At 42.1% G+C, this 19,548-nt stretch overlaps 1 protein-coding gene across 1 annotated transcript in view; it reads left to right on the plus strand.

The window, feature by feature from the left end:
* Window positions 1–19,548, plus strand: part of celsr2 (cadherin, EGF LAG seven-pass G-type receptor 2) — a 97,038-nt gene that overhangs the window by 52,736 nt on the left and 24,754 nt on the right. Inside the window, exons 5-9 of the mRNA XM_049583630.1 lie at window positions 6,944–7,059; window positions 7,184–7,272; window positions 16,519–16,676; window positions 17,093–17,256; window positions 17,552–17,677. Coding sequence (XP_049439587.1) covers window positions 6,944–7,059; window positions 7,184–7,272; window positions 16,519–16,676; window positions 17,093–17,256; window positions 17,552–17,677 — 653 coding nt within the window. The remainder of the gene's footprint in view (window positions 1–6,943; window positions 7,060–7,183; window positions 7,273–16,518; window positions 16,677–17,092; window positions 17,257–17,551; window positions 17,678–19,548) is intronic.

The raw sequence follows: 19,548 nt of genomic DNA on the forward strand, positions 1-19,548 counted from the left end.
GTTAGAACGTCTTTATTTTCCTTACTGTGACAAATTCCCCAGTGAAACAGAATATTTGACCGGTGTACAGTTACAAGAGGGAATTAAATCAAATTCTTTGCATTTGACTGGACCATCAAAACGTGGACAGGCAGAGTTTAGCATGATACAGAGTGGAGTTGGCTGCTGACTGTTGGCTCCACACACACACACACACACACACACACACACACACCTCCCTCGCTGCTCGAACAGGGGGAGGACGAGAGAGTGATGAATGAATTAAACCTCCACCACCTTGTCCTTGAAGTAAAACCAAAGTTTTTGTCCACTGATATCCAAACACACTTCCCCTCCTATCTCTCTCCATATTGCTCTGGCAGCTAATACAAGCCACAAACGGTGAAGTGCTGTTTTAGATGACCGGTGTAGACAGCTTGTCCTCCAGTGTCACATTTGATTGGATGAACTTTTGTAAACATCCCTGAGTGTAGGATGAGTCATCAAATGTTTGAAACCTTTTTACAGAAAGAGAAAAGGCAGGGAGTTTGATCTAAACCACTCTGACACAGATTTTTTGACATATTTGGCATATAAGAGATAAATGATCAATGAACACAGGGACACAGGATTAACTCTGGGAAAATGTATTTTTCATTTCACACAGACTTTTATGTCAGCTTCAGGTTAGGTTTTTAGTGTCGTTCCTTTGTGTCATTTCTCCCCAGATGTTAATTATTTTAGTCTTACTTTAGTTTTTATTTTTCGGCTTGACTCTGTGTCCCTCTGGTAATTTTTAGGTACGATTTTACATGCAGTTTTATCTAATAGCCTCAAAGCACGCATTTGTCTCAGAGGCCTCAAAACGTTACAACACTTTTATCTTTAGACCGTAAATTCATACAGGCAAACCCCCCAAAAAGCTAAATTAAACAGTGCGTTTTGCATCACATAATACATCAGAAACTTAAAAAAAATCATTGACACCACTCTGATGCCTGTATTCACAGGGAGCCAGCAGCCGATTAATTTATCTTACCTGAGCACAAAGAACGTAACTCAATGACACATCTCCACCTCAACACACTGTAAAATAATGAAGCCAAAATATCCCCCCCTGTTTGCAGTGTTTATGCTAAGCTAAGCTAACCAGCTTGCACTAGCTTCATATTTTCACGAGAAGAAAACAGACATTAGAATAGTGTCAGTCTTTTCCACTAATTTTGGCAAGAAAGTGATCACGTTTATTTCCCAAAATATCAAACGTCCTTTGACTGCCATACAGGGGGACTAGACAGGGACCACTTGATTTTATATTACAAGAACAACACTTGCAGACTGAGAAGAAGTCTCAGACTATTTTCAGGACTTTGCTCTGAAGGATTTATGTCATGAGACGTGCAAACAGTGTTGTCACTGCTAACGCTGGCACTTTCTCTGAGAGCTGGAGGTGCTATCTCATGCCACAATTAGCATTTAGTAAAAATAGCAAAGATCTGAGACCAAGGTTTCTTTTTTTTCCTACACTGCACAAAAAGAAAAACCTGCAAATGCCTCATGTAATTTTTATTACATTAGTTTTAAGAGTAGGCAGTTTTATTTCAGTTTTAGGTCTCATTTCTGTTTTTATTTCACCTTCCAGCATTGCATCTCAACATAATCATAGACATCATTGTGGGGGTAATTTCCCATAGCTGAGTGTTTTTCTTTCATCCATCCAATGTGTGTCAGAATCAGTTATTACGATGCAGGTGTAGAAGGTCGGGAAATTGAAGGTGAAGCTTTTAATCCCTGTGGTTGATCATTTGTTGGTGGTTTGTGGAGGGGGAGGTGCTTTGGAAATGAGCAGATGAGCTGTGAACACTGAACACATGCAAAGACAGCGGGACCTCTGATCAGCATGAATCCTCCATGTGATGAAATGTAATCAACGATAAAAGCCGTCCGTTGTGTTTGATATCTGTCACAACAAGTGACAACAAGTATCACCTCTCGGATGGTATCACAGGGAATGTGTCCTGCCATTTTGCTGTACTCATTGTGATACTCGTCACCTTAGACGGGCTTGGCAGGGGCTGACGCTCACAATGGCTGCCGGTGGAAATAATATCCCCCTTGTGAGCTTTATGGACTCGGCCCTTCTTTAAGCGAGGTTCAGATGACAGTCTTTTTGATGGAGAACTGCTCAAACCAGTTTGTAAAGTGGTCTACATTTCACTGGCAGGTCACAGAAGCTGTGAAGTAACTGCAGTGTAAAAGGTGCCGATACTGAGAGCCTGAGGCAGGTGAGGTCAACACGTTGCTCTGTTACCTGAGCCCGCACTGATCGGGTTCTCCCAGAAAGAGCCTCTGTTATGATGAACGGCCCAGGATGTGAATCTTGTTCACTCAGAGTGACGGCTAATTTTAGGTCTCTTTCTATCACAGCTCTGAATGTAGAGCTCCGTAATTAAGGGTGAGATTGCAGAAAAGGGTACAGAGTGTTTTGGGATCAGCTAAACCAAGATTGAAACTTCATCTCATCATCATATCTCTAATATTCTCTGTGTCTGAACTGATGTTGAAGTCATGGTTTAACTCTAAACTAAGAATCTACAGCCTCGCTCACAGATCTGTGAGGCTTTATGAAGACATAGCGATGATTTGATCAGTATGCTAACAAGCTTACAGTAAAAATGCTAACACACATAACTGGCACCAAACACAAAGTACAGCTGAGGATGATGGGAATGTTTCAGGAAATTGGTTATAAAGCAACACATTGACCAAATTAAAACTGTGACCTGATAATGACACTAAAGAAAAGTTAAGGAATCGCCAGAGTTATTAGAGTTAACTAATAAGAAAAGATAAGAAAAAAACAGTTACACAGAAACACACGCAATGAATCAAGCTTAACAATTCCAACCATGGGGAACATGAATGTTCATTTTTATGGCAGTCCACCCAGTATTTTTCAAAACATTTCAAAATCACAAACGTTAATCCTGTTTGTCAAGTTTCCATCCAAGTGTAGCACGTCTTTTAAGCAAATTTTTTGAAAATTGGCAAACAAAAATACAAATTTATTTATTCATGTATCCATCCATCGCTGCTATGCAAATATGAGGAATGAGGCAGATTAACAAGATTAATAGCTGCTGACAGTAGTTCTTCAGTCAGGTGCCATTAAACCACTTCAAAATGAGAGAGCACAGCAAAATGGTGCAATCCAGAGCAATCCTCAAACGATGGCAAAAGATTTTGAAAATGTGACATAAAATATTTGTTTTATGTTTTCATGTGAAACAAGTTACGATCTCCTCATCGGACCTCACAGAACTGTTGGAGTCACATGCTTCATGTTTGTCATGGTTTATTATTGAAGTCTGTTTCCACTGCAGAATATGATTTTATTGATGAATCATCTTTTTCACCTCAGTCAAGTGCAAAAACTTCTTGCAGGGTGTCTGCAGGTCCTTAAAAAGTCAATGGTCTCATTCATTCAGTCATTTATTTTCTGTAACCGCTTATCCTGTTAGGGGTTGCGGGGGGGGGCTGGAGCCTATCCCAGCTGACACTGGGTGAGAGGCGGGGCACACCTTGGACAGGTTGCCAGACTATCACAGGGCTGACACACAGAGACAGACAACCATTCACACCTACGGGCAATTTAGTTTCACCAACTAATCTAACCTGCATGTCTTTGGACTGTGGGAGGAAAGCGGAGTACCCAGAGAAAAACCACGCTGACACGGGGAGAACATGCAAACCATGTTACAAATCACATATATACTACTTACCTGCAATGCTTGAAAGAGGCAAAACATGATGATGATACCTGTAGACACCCTGTTTTGACAGTATTTTGAATCTCCAGTTTATTTTTTTTGTTTTTTCAAGTCGGAAATGTGCCGAAAAACAGGTGGATAGAAAACACACTTTTTGTGGCACTAGTGGAAAACTCAGGGGACACGCAGAGTAATTAAGATTCATCCTCTGGCAACAATTAATGACTGGAACAAACATGGAAATCCAGACAAGATTTGTCAGGACCTTCTACTGAAAAAAAAATGTTAAAGGAAAAGTCAGGGGATCACCATAAGTCAGTATAATTCATCCTCTGAGGAACATGACTGAAAAAAATTAACTGAGATATTTCAGTCTGGACCAAAGTGGTGAATCCACCTGACTGCCATCCCAGAGCTACAGTAAGTTATTTTTTAAAGTATCAGGTCAATAAGGCTCTTCTTCTTCTCCAGTGGCTGATCCATTATATGATCTAACACAGATTTTTGTATCTGTGTTTCACACTTATAGGCTGTAAAATCAATAAGGGACTCTTCTCTTTCCCGTCTTCACTGCACACATCGTATGAAATGCAGCATGTTAGCGTTGCGTGACACAGTTCCCCACATAAGGGCAGACTGGTTGTTATTTTTACTGATGGGTGCCTAATGTGACACGCAGTGATGCCAGTTGAGTCAGTATTTAGCTCCAGCTGATTACTCTCATAGTTCAGAGGGCTCAGGGGGCAATGTGGAGACGCCTTTTAAATCGATCCATCAAAGACTGAGAGCCCTACTGTGGAGTAATAGACTCTGGATTATAACTCCAGTTGACGTTATGTGTTCTTTACTGGATATATAGACGCCATCGGACTGCTCTGTCTCTGCTGTTACTATCAGCTGGAGCTTTCCTCTGAGGTCGTGATTATCGTTTTCCTCAGTAAGCAGGTCAGCGGTGCCGTGCCCCCTGGCTCCTCCGCAGCTGAAGAATGCTGCACAAACAGCATCATGCACAGTATACCCGCAAACCCTCAAGTCTGAAAGAGAGGGGGGTGGGCGGCTACTCATGTTGTCTGAGGGCATGTATGGATATTTGGCTGTGGGACTGACATACTTCAGCTTGGAAAAATATGAGCTCAGGCAGAGTCTGCAGCTCAGGGAAAGAAGATAATCACACTAACTTTGTGGTTTGCAGTGTTTCAGAGCCCATCTGAGATTTACCTTTTGGAAATAATAATTAATTAGTCCTTTTGAGGAAAGTGAAGCTGCATGTTAGTGGAGTAAATGACCAGAAAACACAGACGCCAGTAAGCCACACGTGCCTCTCGGCTGGCAGATGTGCGCAGGAGACTCATTGTTGTGTCCCCTGTGGGATGGATAATGAATAAACCCTATAGTTAGTGCAGTTTTTTTTTTTGTTATAACACACTTCCACACATCCCAGTGACCCATTTCCACTGGATCAGATTTACGACCACAGACCACAGCTGACAGGTAAAGTGCGATATTTTTAAACCATGTCCTACACCACATACACACTTTGATCCCAGATCGAGAGTGAGGCTCCGTCGGCTCTCTGGTCCCCCCGAGTTTGAACCACGTGCGCAGATGTATCTGAATGTGCATTAATATGCGAGGATCATGCAACGCGGCGGCCCTGGGCGATCTGGTTTCACCATCAAGATGCGAACAGAAATGTGAAACTGAGGCTGTGGTTACAGCACTGGCAGCTGTCTGTGTTCTCCTCCATGAGAGGTTTTGAAGCTGATGTTACTCCAAACTGTCTTCCTGTGTGCTTCTTCTTCTTCTTTACTTGCAGTAATGCGTTCCCCAACCGTGCTGCTTTGACATTGCCCTAGTTTTCTATCTCTGTGTTGTAGTGTGTCATTTAATGTGGCTCTGTGATATCTATTCACGGCACGCAGATTCTGTATTCCTTCACTGTGTCTGCGCTGCAAATAGGACTGTTTTCCCTCTGACTCGGCCTTGTGTTCATGATTAACCTCATTATCTGTTCAGTGATCTCTGACAAACCTCTGCATTGTTAAATCCTCAGCTCGTCTTCAAGACAGTCAGTTGCACGTCACACTGCATTACTGTAGTGCTCCAGTGTGAAAGGGAGGCAAAGTGAATGTGAGGGGATAGTATGGATATTTTTAAATGGGTCAAACGAGACCACTGCCCTCTTTCTTGTCTCTCGTCTTTTGTCTGTTAACGTGGAGCATTGCTGACAGTAAATGCTCTCCATGAGACACTTCATTACACATCTTATTTGGTATCCTTACGTTTAAAGGCTGCTTTTATGTTATAGTTTCTTAACGCCATCAAATCCAATGGACAGACCAAAATCCAATGATGTGTTTCTCCTCTCAATACTTCTCTATCCTGTCGGTGGCACTCATTCGTTTCCACTGGAGATGTCATTGGAAAAAAAAAAAAAATTTTTCCAAAAGCAGCAGGGCACTGTCATTTTTTGCAGATGTTAATCAAACGGGACTAAATAGTTGGGGATTTGTTGGAGACTATTTTGCACTGCGGATTGATACACATTTGGTCATCTAGTGAGTATTTACAGCAGCAGTGTATTTAGGATTGAGGTAAAATAAATTACAGTGCCCTGGTTCATCAACAACAATTCAGTAATCTTGCGACAGCATGGCCAGCTACGTTGCGGAGTCCAGGTGCCACTCAGGCATTGCTCAGTGATTGCTCATTGATATAGGTACATCATCATGGGCTGTGTGTGTGCTACTTGCAACAGTGCACCTTGACTTAACATCATCTAAAGTTTCTTATTTGGCCAAAAAAAAAATCTATGCTTTTAATTGATGTCACATTTTGCCGCCCCATTGCAACCTCATGTGCACAACAATGCACAGAAAGCTGGCATAGCATCACCTAACTCGTCATTCCACATCTAGAAACAAAAACTTATGATTGCTCAATGCTTCACTTCTTCATTTGAGCACTGAAGAAAGTTAAGACCAGGTCAGCTTTGATTGTTAGTGTGTGTTGCCCATCACACAGCAACAAGTGTCGCGCGACTGTAGCTTTATGTCACCGACTTCCACTGAAAATGACTTGTAGCTTGTTGCTCTGTGCTTTAATTCACAGGGTGAATATGTATAAAATAAATACATGAACCAAACTGTGATGGTCACAAATATAATGAAGTTGAAATGTTGCTCTATTCTCAGATTTGCTACCAAAGAGTCCAATGGTCTTTTACTCTACAATGGCCGCTTCAATGAGAAACATGACTTCATCGCCATGGAAATCATCAATGAGCAGATACAGCTCACCTTCTCTGCAGGTACGACACTTATTAGTTTATTCGTTTTTTTATCATTATGATTTACTGCAAATATTTCTCCTGGTTTCATACCTTTTTTGTCCTGAGATTGTTGCAGTCATTCACGTCTCTCATTGTTTTCCAGGTGAGACCAAAACTACAGTTTCCCCGTATATCCTGGGAGGAGTCAGTGACGGCCAGTGGCACGTGGTGGAGGTCCACTACTACAACAAGGTATGATCCACAATAAATTAACAGAAAAACCTCTCCTCGAGCAGCATGTGTTTGCAGAGCCCAGTTCATGATTAGGTTTAGACTGAAGGTATTAGATTTTTCATTTATTGTATTTTTCTTCACAGTGCAGACAAATAACAAGTATAAATGTCAGTGTGGGGTTTGCACACTGATGAGGGCATTATCCAAAACATTTGCTTGCTTGTTATTCTTCTGCTTTCTAAGTAAATAAAAATATAACCAGTGATAATTTTGCTGTTTTAAAGAAATAGTGTGACATTTTGGGAAATACACAAATGCACCATCTTGTAGAGAGTTAGGTGATAAGGTTGATATCAGTGTCATATCTGTATTTTAAATATATCATATTAACAAACAGTTATCTTAGCTCCATTTGGTGATAACGAAATCCACCTACCAGCACCAGTTACACTTATGGATTAACATCTTTTTTGTTTAAAGTTTTAGTGTGTAGGATTTAGGGGATATATTGGCAGCAATGGAATGTAATATAATAAGTATGTTTTCTTTAGTGTATAATAACCTGAAAATGAGAATCCTAATGTTTTTGTTATCTTAGAATGAGTCATTTATATCTACTTGGGGAGTGGGTCCTCATCCACGGAGATCCCCATGTTGCACCACCGAGTTTCTACAGTAGCCTAGTACAGACAAACCAAACACTAGCTCCAAATAGGGCCGTTGACGTTTACATGCCAGCCACCGTAGTTAGCAGCCCCTCTACAATGAGTTGAACAGAGTCGGAAAAACACATATTTGTAATGTGAAACTGCTTTAATCACTGTTTTTACTGGTTTTAATCAACGGGGCCATTTGTTTTGGAGAGGAAGAGACCTCTGTGGATAATCTGGCTCTGTATAAAAACCTTGTGAACAATGATCACTAAAGGAATCCTAACTGGTAGCTTATGCTTGGCACCTGGAAGATGTTTCAGCTGGTTGCAATCCGCTAGATGCCACTAAATCCTACACATTGCTCTTTTAAATTGACAAAACCTGAAGTGTAAAGATGGCACATTTTGGTTTTACAGGGGTTATTTGCTCTTTTTGTTGCCCTTGGGCGGAACAAGGCTAGCTGTTTCCCCCCGCTCCCAGTCTTTATGCTAAGCTAAGCTAACTGGATCGATCATGAGAGGCGTATCAGTTGTATCTGACTCTGCATGAAAATGTCAAACTATTCCTTCAAACAAGGGTGGTCATGGTAAAACTTCACTATGTTATGATTATCGTTTCCATTTCCTTCTTTTAATTGTTACACAACAGCTGACATACCTTTGGTTAACTCTGTCTGCTGCGGCGCCCCTCATCAGGTGTGGCAGTAAAATACCAGACATAGTTACTGAAAATATTCAGAGTGAAATCAGGTCACAGGTTTGACAGCAGACAGTTTTATTGCACTGAAGGCTGCCGTATTTGCTGACATGCTTTCTCTATAAAAAGCTTTGTCTTTAGGACAACTATAGAGACTGACTGTAGTTGTGTACGTTTGTTGTAGTGCCTCTTTAGAGCTGCTGCTCTGTCAGACCAAAGAATCGCTGCTGACAGGCTGATGATCTGGAAGAGAGCCAACGTGCCAACTAGACACTGACGGAGGGACAGACAAGAGAGAGGAGGGAGGGTGAGGGGGGGGTGAATGAATGAAAGCCAGAGAGTGGGAAGGCAATGTTTTCCAGACATGCTCAGATTGGGCTAAATATGTTTTGACTAATACATTTCTGGGTAAGAACGCCACAACAACTCAATCGGTAGAGGAATGTATGGAGCTGTTGTCTCTGCTCGCTCAGTAACTTTCCCACCCAGGACCAACACACAGGATGTCACATTTTAGTCTATTGAGGAAGTCACTTTGCATCATAAAGATGTTGCCAGGCAACACCCCCGCTGCTCACATTTTCTATTCAGTGACTATGATAACACGGCCGTGTCAGATTGTAGCCAGAAGAAGTGATGAAGGGGGAAATCTTGTCGACTTTTGGATGAAAACTAGTTTTGTCTCTGCCAAGCAGACATTATAGTCTCATTAATCACGCTGGAGTCTCTGAGGCTTTTGTTGTTTTACTGACCTGGTCGCTTTACATCTGTAAGTGTGCTCCATGTTTGAAGAGGACATGATTCTGTTAATGTGACGCTTCCATGTACAGTACAAGTACAAACTTTAGACATTGGCATCGGCCCACAAATGACTGGATCTGCGTCTGAAATACCACTTTCTGTGTCACTGGATTCCAGATGATTTGGTGGCACATTAGTTAATGCATGAAGCTAACTTTTATTAATTGATGATCCATTAAGCATTAATGGGAAACGTTGGTATTTTTCAACCTGGACCCTGTTTTCCCATGTTTTTGTGTCTAAGTGACTAATGGAGACAGCAATTTTTAAAATTGGTCCTGTTTTGAGAGAGGCGACAATTTAATCCCTACAGGCGATTGTGTACCCTCAATTTACGTCCATTAAAAGTGTTTGTGTCTGGCAACATTACAGAGAGGACCCTACTGACAAATGAAACGTTGCTGTTCTCCTTTCACTGATCCGGTCTTTTTGTGAGTGTGTGTAACCAGTTAAGTTCTGAAATTAAAACTTTTCCACACTGTCAAAATCAGCTAAATGTTCAGCCATGACATTAAAAATCTTTTAGGTCAGTGGTTCCAAACTGGGTCACAGGTCCGTTCTGAATGGACCACAAGTGACTTACGAACGTGTCAAGTTTGTAAAAAACACACTGTACACTGAATTTCCGGCACAAACTTTTATTTTGAAGTACTGTTTCCTACTGTGGAGTGAGTAAATACCTGACAATTCTTAACAGAGATGGCAAAGTAGCTCAACAACATGGCCAAATGCAAGTATGGAATTGAATATATTAAACTTTGTGGGCCTTGAACTAATAGCAAAGGACAAATCCGGACCTTGTGGCTGGACCAGTTGGGAACCACTGCTTTAGATTACACCAAGCTACGCTTTCTGTACTACAGCACAACAAAATCTTCCCGGCACTCCTCTCTCTTAAACCGTCACTTACCTTTCCATTGTTGTTTTTCCTGCAACAAGTTACTTCTCGTGAAATTTCAGAACAAGACTTCCTCCTTTAGCAAGAAACTTGTCCACGATAACAAACAGACCAGCAAAAGACAAACATTTAATTTCTCTGTAGACTCTTTTCCATAATGCTTTAAGACACTTACAATAACAATCTCAGCCTGTCAATGGCAACTACAAACACTTTTAGTAGACTTAAATTGACGATGCAGAGTTATTGTGGCCTGTTTTTCAGCTGTGACTGTAGTTCTCTCTCAATACAGGACCAGTTTGAAAAATTGTCTCCATTAGTCACTCAGACACAAAAACACAGGATAACAGGTTGAAAAATACTGACATTTCCCATTAACTAATGACAGAAGCTCACAGTAACTGGGTCATGTCTTAATGGTGAGCAATAGGAATATATCTTGCATTAGCGCCTCATGAATTATTCATTATATCATATTAAGTATGTTTGTGCTCGTATCATAAAGTGTAACCAGGACACTTATTACATATGTGAATAATTGTGAATACATGGCATACTTTAAGTAGTGAATATCCCAGAAGTGTCCGGGGTCCGGCCCCCAGCTTCTAGCTGAACTAATCCTCCCCGTCCTGCTCTCATGTTTCACATCCTGTGAGTCGCTGAGGTAGAAACATGGCTCCTCCCTCTGGAGGTGTCTCATAGTGGCCCACTCTGACCCGTCCCTGTCCGCAGGGGGTGGGGCAGGGTGAGGTGGGGAGGGGGCATTTTAGATTGAAATGTGGCTTTCAGGATGGTGGGGGACTGTGGAGAATGGCAATGACCGCTGCCTTTGTGTTTGGCTCTGCTTCCTTTGGGACCATGGGCAGTGAATGATGCGGCCCCGGGGAAGGTGCCCCTCTCTCTGTTCTTCAGCGAGGACAGAAAAGCGGAGCAGGAGAGGAGCGAAAGGAGGGTAAAGAAAAGCTGAGAGAAGTATTGACTCGGGCTTTGAACGGGGACGCTGCGCTTCAGGGCCAACCCCTCTTGTTGCTATGGTTTTTCCAGTCAATCTTAAGATCCCATATTTGTGTTGCTTGCTGCCCTGCTCCTCCAGCGCAACCCCTGTCACCCTCTGTGACAGGGAACTCATATTCCCATAATCCCCTGTAGCGGCGAGTGAGGGCAGTGTTTAATGTGGTCTTGAGCAAATATGTGCGCTCCAATCAGGGCTGACAGGACGGGGTTTTTGTGCAGCCGAAAGACGTCCTGACAGACAGTCATTATTGGAGAGTCAACAGCCGTGACTGATGACAGCAGAGGTCAGTGAAAGGAGCGTCCAATCTGGAGCGCTGCCTGTTTCAGAGCTTTCACAGCGAAGGGAAAACCGTGGAAAAGAGCATGTCGGATGATTTCACCTTTGGCAGTTCACACCGCGTGTTTGCTTTTTTCATCATCAACAAATTTGTAACAAATTGGAGCATCAACTGAAAAGTGAAAGCCACCTTCAGTGTCTGTTTCCGTCTACTTAACATTTCAGTGTTGAACAGTGAGTCCCACAGTCAGGAAAATAAGTGTTGGGACTTCCTGTGGGAACATTGCTGGACAACAGGGCCTGTTGAAAGAAAACTTGTTAAATGTTTCTGATATCTTTGTATGGCTCTGGACAGCCAATTGAGCGTGACTCAACAGCTTTCAAGTGACTCCATCAATCTTGGAAATTGTTTATAAAACAAGGATGGAGAGTTTCATCATTCCTCTTGACCTCATGGTGCAGTCACCTAAACTGCAAACTGAGGAGAGAGCTGACTACCTTACTTTTCATGGCCACCAAAATTATAATAAAACCATGAGCATCTTGATAGTTCTCGTCCTGTGTTTTCTCAGCTCTGGGAGAACTTGTAAGATACCTTCGCATTTTCGTAACTGATTTTTATGTTTCAATGGTTTAAGTTTTAAAGTGTTTTATTTGTGTATCTCGACAACTATTGGATGAGGTGCCATAAAATTTTGTCCAGACATTTATGGTCCCCAGAGGATGACTTGTACTGACTCTGATGCTCCATTCACTTTTCATCGCTCTTCACCGGCAGCTTAAGGTTTCTCTTATCCTGTGAAATATCTCAAGGTCTTTGGGATGGATTGACACAAAATTTGCAGCAGACATTTGTGATTCTCAAACGTCGAATCCTTCTGACTTCAGTGATTTCTGACTTTTATTATAGCGCCACCACAAGGTCCATATTTTTGTTTTTTTGGTGTGAAACATCTCAACAATTATTAGATGGATTCCTATGACATTTTTTTATGCATACATTCATATTTCCTTAGTGGCAAATTGTATTAACTTTGCTAATCCTTTAAGTTTCCTACATGGGTTTTCACTAAACACCTGTAAAACTAACTGCCATCATCTTCAGCTGTACTTTGTGTTTAGTGCTGATTAGCAAATGTTAGCATGCTAACACGCTAAACTAAGGTGTATAAACATTATTCCTGCTAAACATAGCATGTTAGCATCATGGAGGTAGAAAGAGAACTCATTACAATTGGTACTTGGTCCTATGATCCTACTTCCATATGTAGAATTACTCAAATCTTTCACTCTGCTGCCGCATCATTGCAGGAACACTAGAGTGTGTGTCTGCAGCTGCAGCTAGACCATCTTGGGTCGAGCAGATAACTTCCAGTTTAGCACTCTGCTAACTTAAATGGAGATATTTTTTATACTCCTCTTCATCCCCTATGGGACATAAGGTTTCAGTGACCTCTCTCCATTGTATTCGGTCCTTGGCAGCACGTTGCACCTCTCCCCATGACAGGTTCATCTGTTCCAGCTCTTATGTCACAGTTCTGCGCCAGGTGGTTTTGGGCCTCCTAGGTTTTCTGGGATACTTAAATGGAGATAAAATTGTTAATAATTTTGCAACTTGGTACAATAGTACCAAATGGATTAAATCCTGATAGTGAAACAAGTCATTTCGTGGGGGTTGTGATGCTCAAAAAAAAGTATCCTTTGATTTACTGACGTCTCTTTCACAGTGTAAGTGTACATGAAAAAGTCTTTTTGGGCAGAACGTGACAAATTCGAAGGTGAGTTGTTCTGCTGTTTGGCCACTATGAAAATTGACTTCAAAGCCTGGCGCACTTCCTGGGGACTCAGTTAGCATTTGGATGTTAGCATTCATGTCAAAGAACCTCTGTGCCGAAATACATCCTCACAGAGCTGCTAGCATGACTGTAGATGCTTGTTTAGTTACCTTTGTTTTACACTTTGATGGTGTTAATATTACACCTGTCTTATGTAGCGCACTTAAAAGTTCTCAAAGAAGCTTTACATTGAGTAGGATATGTGTATATTAAAAAAAAATCTTTTTTGTGCTCTGGTGGACATTAGAATTTTATTATTTCTTTTTATTCCACATCACACATACAGAGATTTCAGAGCAGATATAAGGGCAGCATAATGAAATGACATTTCTGTTTAACCATGAATGATAAAGTGAGTCAGGTGAGGTGTGGTGATCGCAGACAGCCAGGTGGTTTTGGGTTTTTATTGGTCTCATCTCATTCACATCACTAAGACTCATCACGCTGTAATCACAAGACACAAAGTGAGTGCAGGAATGTGACCGACCGCAGCCTCTCTGTTACAGAGTCATATTATTATTAGAGACTCGTGGAAATCTAATCTAATCTACTCGGTGAGAAAATCATGTGAGAGAAATTTAATTGCGGCAGTGCCTTGGGCTAAAATTATATTTGTCATTACTGTATTGCTTGATGAAGTCTGTTTTGTCTTAATAAATGTCCTCTGATAGAGCTGCTAAAGATCAGTCTATGGTATGTCTCCAGCTGGGTGTTGTTTTTAATGAGCTTTTAAATGAAGAGATCAGACAGCACAGGCGAGCTATCGGGGAAATTATAATTCCTGAGGCTCCTGCGGACAGTGGCGGGGTCTATTTCAGTTTAACCACATATAGAAGTAAAACCACTTCATGTGTGTTTTTAAGGCATCAGCATTGAGCCAACTCTTCATGTCATCTCTGCACATGAGACAAGCTAATTCCTGCTAAATCCTGTCTGACCAGCTGACAGCTCAGCGGCCCGTCCTCGCCTGCAGGCAGCCCAGTTGGCCGTGTGCGGCTGAGCAGTCACTGCTCCTCTCTCAGCCCGCGACACCAGCTTGAACCTACACTTAGGGTTAACATGAGCTCTACGTGACCTCGGAGAAAAGGCCCAGTTTGAAAAGAGGTCGCAACCTTTTATTGACAGGATCATCATTCTCTCCCCCGCAGGCCCCTCCTCCTTTTGTTGCTCCCCCCATTGATTTCTCAGACAATGAAGACGATCCTTTGTCGACAGGGATGATGTCCTGCAGAGAGCAAGCTCATCTCCTCCGTGTGTGCGTGTGTGTGCTCACCAGCCGCTGCCTTTTAGCTCTATCTGTTATGATATGAATTATTGAAATACATAACAACAGCAATCTGAAGCTGAACTGGAATTGAACTGAGCGTGATGCAAGAGGAGTATTTATTTGGTTGTTGTTTCCCAGTTTCAAAGCTCCAGTTTTTAATCTGGCTCGTAAAGCTTCGTACAGCTTAGCACCAGCTGAGATTCCCCAGAAGTTTCAGCACTGCTTTATGGATTAATCCTTTCATAAAACCAAGTAGAATAATGACATATTTTCGTAACAACCTGTTTCCGAATCCCATTTATAAATGCTGGGTGACCAAAATACCTCAGCGTCTTAAAAATAGCAGCACGGCAGTTTTTTTTCCTCTCACTGTTTTATGATCTTTATGCTGACAAACCTTCAGTGAATTCTCAAATGATTTTCATACTCTAGGACGATAATAAGCTTTCCCTTCAGTCCATGTAAATCAAGTTATTTTTACTGTTTCTGCTGAGCACACTGATGAAACTGCTTAAAATATGTGATATTATTCTATGATGGATTCTTTTAAAAGCACAAAAACATATATTGCTTTATTAGATCCTCAGTTGGATGGAAAGAAAAATACTCAACGAACATGATACTGCAGTACACCAAACGACTTTTCAAGCAATTTCACGGTCACAGACACATTTTCAGTGTTGAAATATGATCACGAGAGTTTAACCTCAGTTGGTATAGGGTGGTCATAAAACTCTGAACTGTCTTAAGTCAGTCTTTTTTAATGTTGTCATACAGAAATCTAAAGTAGAAGCTTTTGAGGAAGCAGGTAAAGTTTACCGGTGCCGTACAAACCATTTGCAGTCTGAAGTTTTGTCAGTGCCTTTGCAACAGGGTTCCACTAATATTGTTTTACGACAGACGTCTGATACAGATTTTTTTTTGGTAATGTTCAGTATTTTAATTTTGACCACAGAAAGTGTTCATTGTTATTTCAGAGAGCTGTATTCTGGTCAGAGTGGAAAAGCCTCTGAGGTTGTATTTTACATGAAGTATCTACTCACTGTTTCAATAGCTGTTTAAATAGCTCCTGACACTCAGCCTTCACAAGTGCACCAATATAAGGTGTGCAAAGTCTTCTAGAAGGACCGATTGGACCCGTTAGTGGGCAAGTTTGACACCCCGGGTGTAGACCGTGAACATGGAGTAGACTCTGGGGAAAAGCAAGAATGTGAACAAGTCTTGGTTTGTGGAAAAGGAGGAGAAACTGGTGGAGTGAATAAGGGTCGGTGTTTAATTCGGTGTTTATCTGATCCAACAACCAGCACTTCTTATAATGATTTTTGAAACAGTTTGCCTCCTGTACTTGCTGCCAGCAGGATCTTTAGTAGATAGATATCATCTTCACTTAGTCCATGTGTGCAAGATGAAGGGGTGTGAATGTTGTACTGATAATAAAAAACAAAATATGTCATATTTCTTGAAGGAAGTTCGGCAAATTATTTTCTACCATAACCAGGATGGAAAACGATCTCAAAAGAAATCTAGTTGTTGTCCCCGACCCTAAAAGATTTTAAAGTGTGTGACTAAAAACTAACATTGTCTTTAGATGTGAGACGGTGTCACACTAATGTCTTTCAAAGTCTTGTAGTGTTTGGTCGGCATTAAAAAGTTCTCTGGATCCTCAAGTGTACACAAAGACTTTAGTGTGCACGGCACAGGCGAGGCAACAAGGCGTTATGCATTCTTAATCCTCATTGTTTTGACTGAAGCCTCCACACAAACACAAAGAAGGCGATCTATAATTTATCTTGATATTCATGAGTTTGTCTCTCGCTCCACAGCCCATCTTAAACCAGGCCGGGCTGCCGCAGGGCCCCTCGGACCAGAAGGTCGTTGTGGTGACAGTGGACAACTGCGACGCCTCCGTGGCCCTCCGGTTCGGTCACATGATCGGAAACTACACCTGCTCTGCTCAGGGCAGCCAGTCAGGATCTAAAAAGTGAGTCCGCTGGAGTTACATCTGCAGAATTATCAGTTCTTTCATCAGGATAAGGAAGATGAATCTAATTTTTGCAACAGGAATTTTCATAAATTACCTTTTGTTCTCTGCCTCACATCTCCCCTCATTACTCCTGTATTGACTTCACTAATTTAATTGATTACTTTCTTTGCTGCGGGCTCATTAACAGAGAGAGTAAACTTGTTTTGAGATGAAGTTCCACATCTCCAGGGTGTTAGCTAAGCTTTGCCTTTTTTCCTTTATTGGGATGTTTTCTGTTTTCATCTCCAGGGGGAAAAATAACGCTGTAAAACTCTCTCTGTGATTAATTTTTCATGCACCCCCCATTAGTGATGATATAAAGGCAGAGCAAAAAACTGCGAGTGCGTAAATGTTGATGGGTTCCATGTTTTCAGATCACTGGACCTGACCGGGCCCCTGCTCCTCGGAGGGGTTCCCAAACTCCCAGAGGACTTCCCTGTTCGCAACCGGCAGTTCGTGGGCTGCATGAAGAACCTGCGCATCGACAACCAACACATAGACATGGCCAGCTTCATTGCTAACAACGGCACCCTGCCAGGTACGTGTTGACCTGCTGTTTGGCATCCAGAGATAATTCTTGACTTCATCTCTTAAAGCTGCTCTGCAGTCAGGCAGAGTTTTATTGTTGGACCAGCCGAGTGAGAGAGACTGGCAGAGGAAAGAGAATAACAATGATTATAATGAGCACAGCGGGGAAGTGGAGTCGGTGGGAAATGATCGTTGTACCTGCTATGAATAGTTTATTACCCTCTGACTCTTTGCTGCTTTGATGAAATAATGAGGTGGGACAGATCAAACGAGTAAATCAACCTCTTATTCTCTCGCCCTCCCAGGATGCTCCGCCAAAAGACACTTCTGCAACAACAACCCGTGTCTGAACGGAGGGACCTGCGTGAACCTGTGGGGCTCCTTCAGTTGTGACTGCCCGCTTGGGTTTGGAGGGCAAAATTGCGAAAGAGGTGAGTCAAGTGGAAAAGAGCCGGTCAGCTGTGAGATGAGGTCTGACCTGTGTGACAGGCTGGTTTGACCCGAGACTGTCCTCCATCTTTGTGACCCGAGACTCAACTTGTCATCGAGTTTGAAGCCGTCATCCATCAGGTCAAAAAAAGCAGAGTGGAAACATACGTGTGGGAGCATATGTTTGCTGAGGGGTGCTGCACGGGATAAATGTGCATGTGCTTACACAGGAGCTACAGGAAACTGCTCAGACATATTTACACTACATCAGGGGTCCATCAGCTGTTAGTCCAAAGACTCTGCGCTCTCTCGTCTGTAGGGTTGCCCCTGACTAAGAGTTTTCCTGATATATTTTGGGCGGGACAACACAGTGGTTTGAGTTGAAGGTGTGAGAAAGAATAGTATCAGTAACACTGTTAAGACTGTGCTACATTACAGAGAAATACAAAACCGTACTAATGAACCTTCATTAATGTAGGCCTGTATTTTATCTACAAGTGCACATCACACACTGAGCGAGCCGCCTGTTAATGACGCTGTCGGCAAAGCAGTAATGATTGTGCTAAGTGGCTAATGGGCATGTAGCTACTTCATGTTTCAGATGATACTTCATGTTTGTAGTCAACCAATGAAGATGAGTTTACATATCACCTTGGGTTCGTCCTTCACCTTCTCAAAATGATCCCACACTTTGGATTTCCTGCCCGACATGTTATTAACTAGCCTGTGGAATAACTGCAGGTACCAGCCCTGGAAAGTAACGTGACTCCTGTCTGGCAGCCCTACTCGCCTCAGACCCAACTTCTCTCTGGACTGCACATGCCAACATTCATTATATTTCATTTTGTATGATTTTGGACATTCGGTTATCTCTCTGCTGAAGCCACTCATGTACTCTGGGGAAATCATAAGGCTAAGTCTGCATGACGTCTGCTCCATAGCTGCCATAAAACGTGTCTGTCCCAGCCTGTCTGTGCCATTGATTAGCTCCTGCTACCACAAATCTCTCCCCAAGTTGAGCTGACTCATGGGCCAACCACAGCCCTTACACTTTGACCTGACGTGATGTCATGTCAGATTGGAAGACTTTATTCAATTGGCACATAATAAACATCTTTTTTCATGTTTTCTTTTAAATCTAAAACAAATGTTCAGATAGCACATTAGTTTTGGTAAAAAAGCCAACTATTACTATACAAACTGTGTTGTTTCACCCTTTGTGAAGTGGGGGGTGCTGCAGAACCTGGGCACCCACCTCTCAGCACCCATGAATGGAAACAGTATCAGAGACTCATTAATGCAGAAACCCATCCATCTGCATTTAAAAATAACAGGTAGAGTTATCGGTGCGTGTCAGATCAGTGATAGCAGCTTTCTGGGAACACCTGACTTAATTTCAGACGTACACAGTCATAAAAAGCCTGTTGATTACACTGCAGTAGTTTTAATGTCTGATTTATGACAGACAGAATCAGTTGTGAGAATCAAGCTGCTTGAAGTAGAATTTTCTCTGTTTCAGATGATGTGGAAGCATTTAAGTCTAATTGCTTTTTGACTTTTTAAGTACCTCGCTGATGTTTCTGTGCCGGTGTTCTCCAGTGTCTGTCTTTGTTCCACCTGATCCGCTGCAGCTGTTATGTGTGCTGATTTATGGTTTACAGCAATTTGAGAAGAGACAGGAAGAGGAGTGAGCGCTGTAAAACAACACAACTCTTGTTTTTAGCTTCAAGTAGAACGAGGGGAGAAAAAGATTTATTTCAGTGAGCATTTTTTCATGCAGATCAGATTTAAAAGGAAGCAGAGCCGGATATTTAAATGAGGGCAGGCGTGTTGCAGAGTACATATGTGAGGATAAGGTGGGGTGGGGGTGTAG

Source organism: Epinephelus fuscoguttatus, linkage group LG1, assembly GCF_011397635.1.
Source record: "Epinephelus fuscoguttatus linkage group LG1, E.fuscoguttatus.final_Chr_v1".
Classification (NCBI taxonomy): Eukaryota; Metazoa; Chordata; class Actinopteri; order Perciformes; family Serranidae; genus Epinephelus; species Epinephelus fuscoguttatus.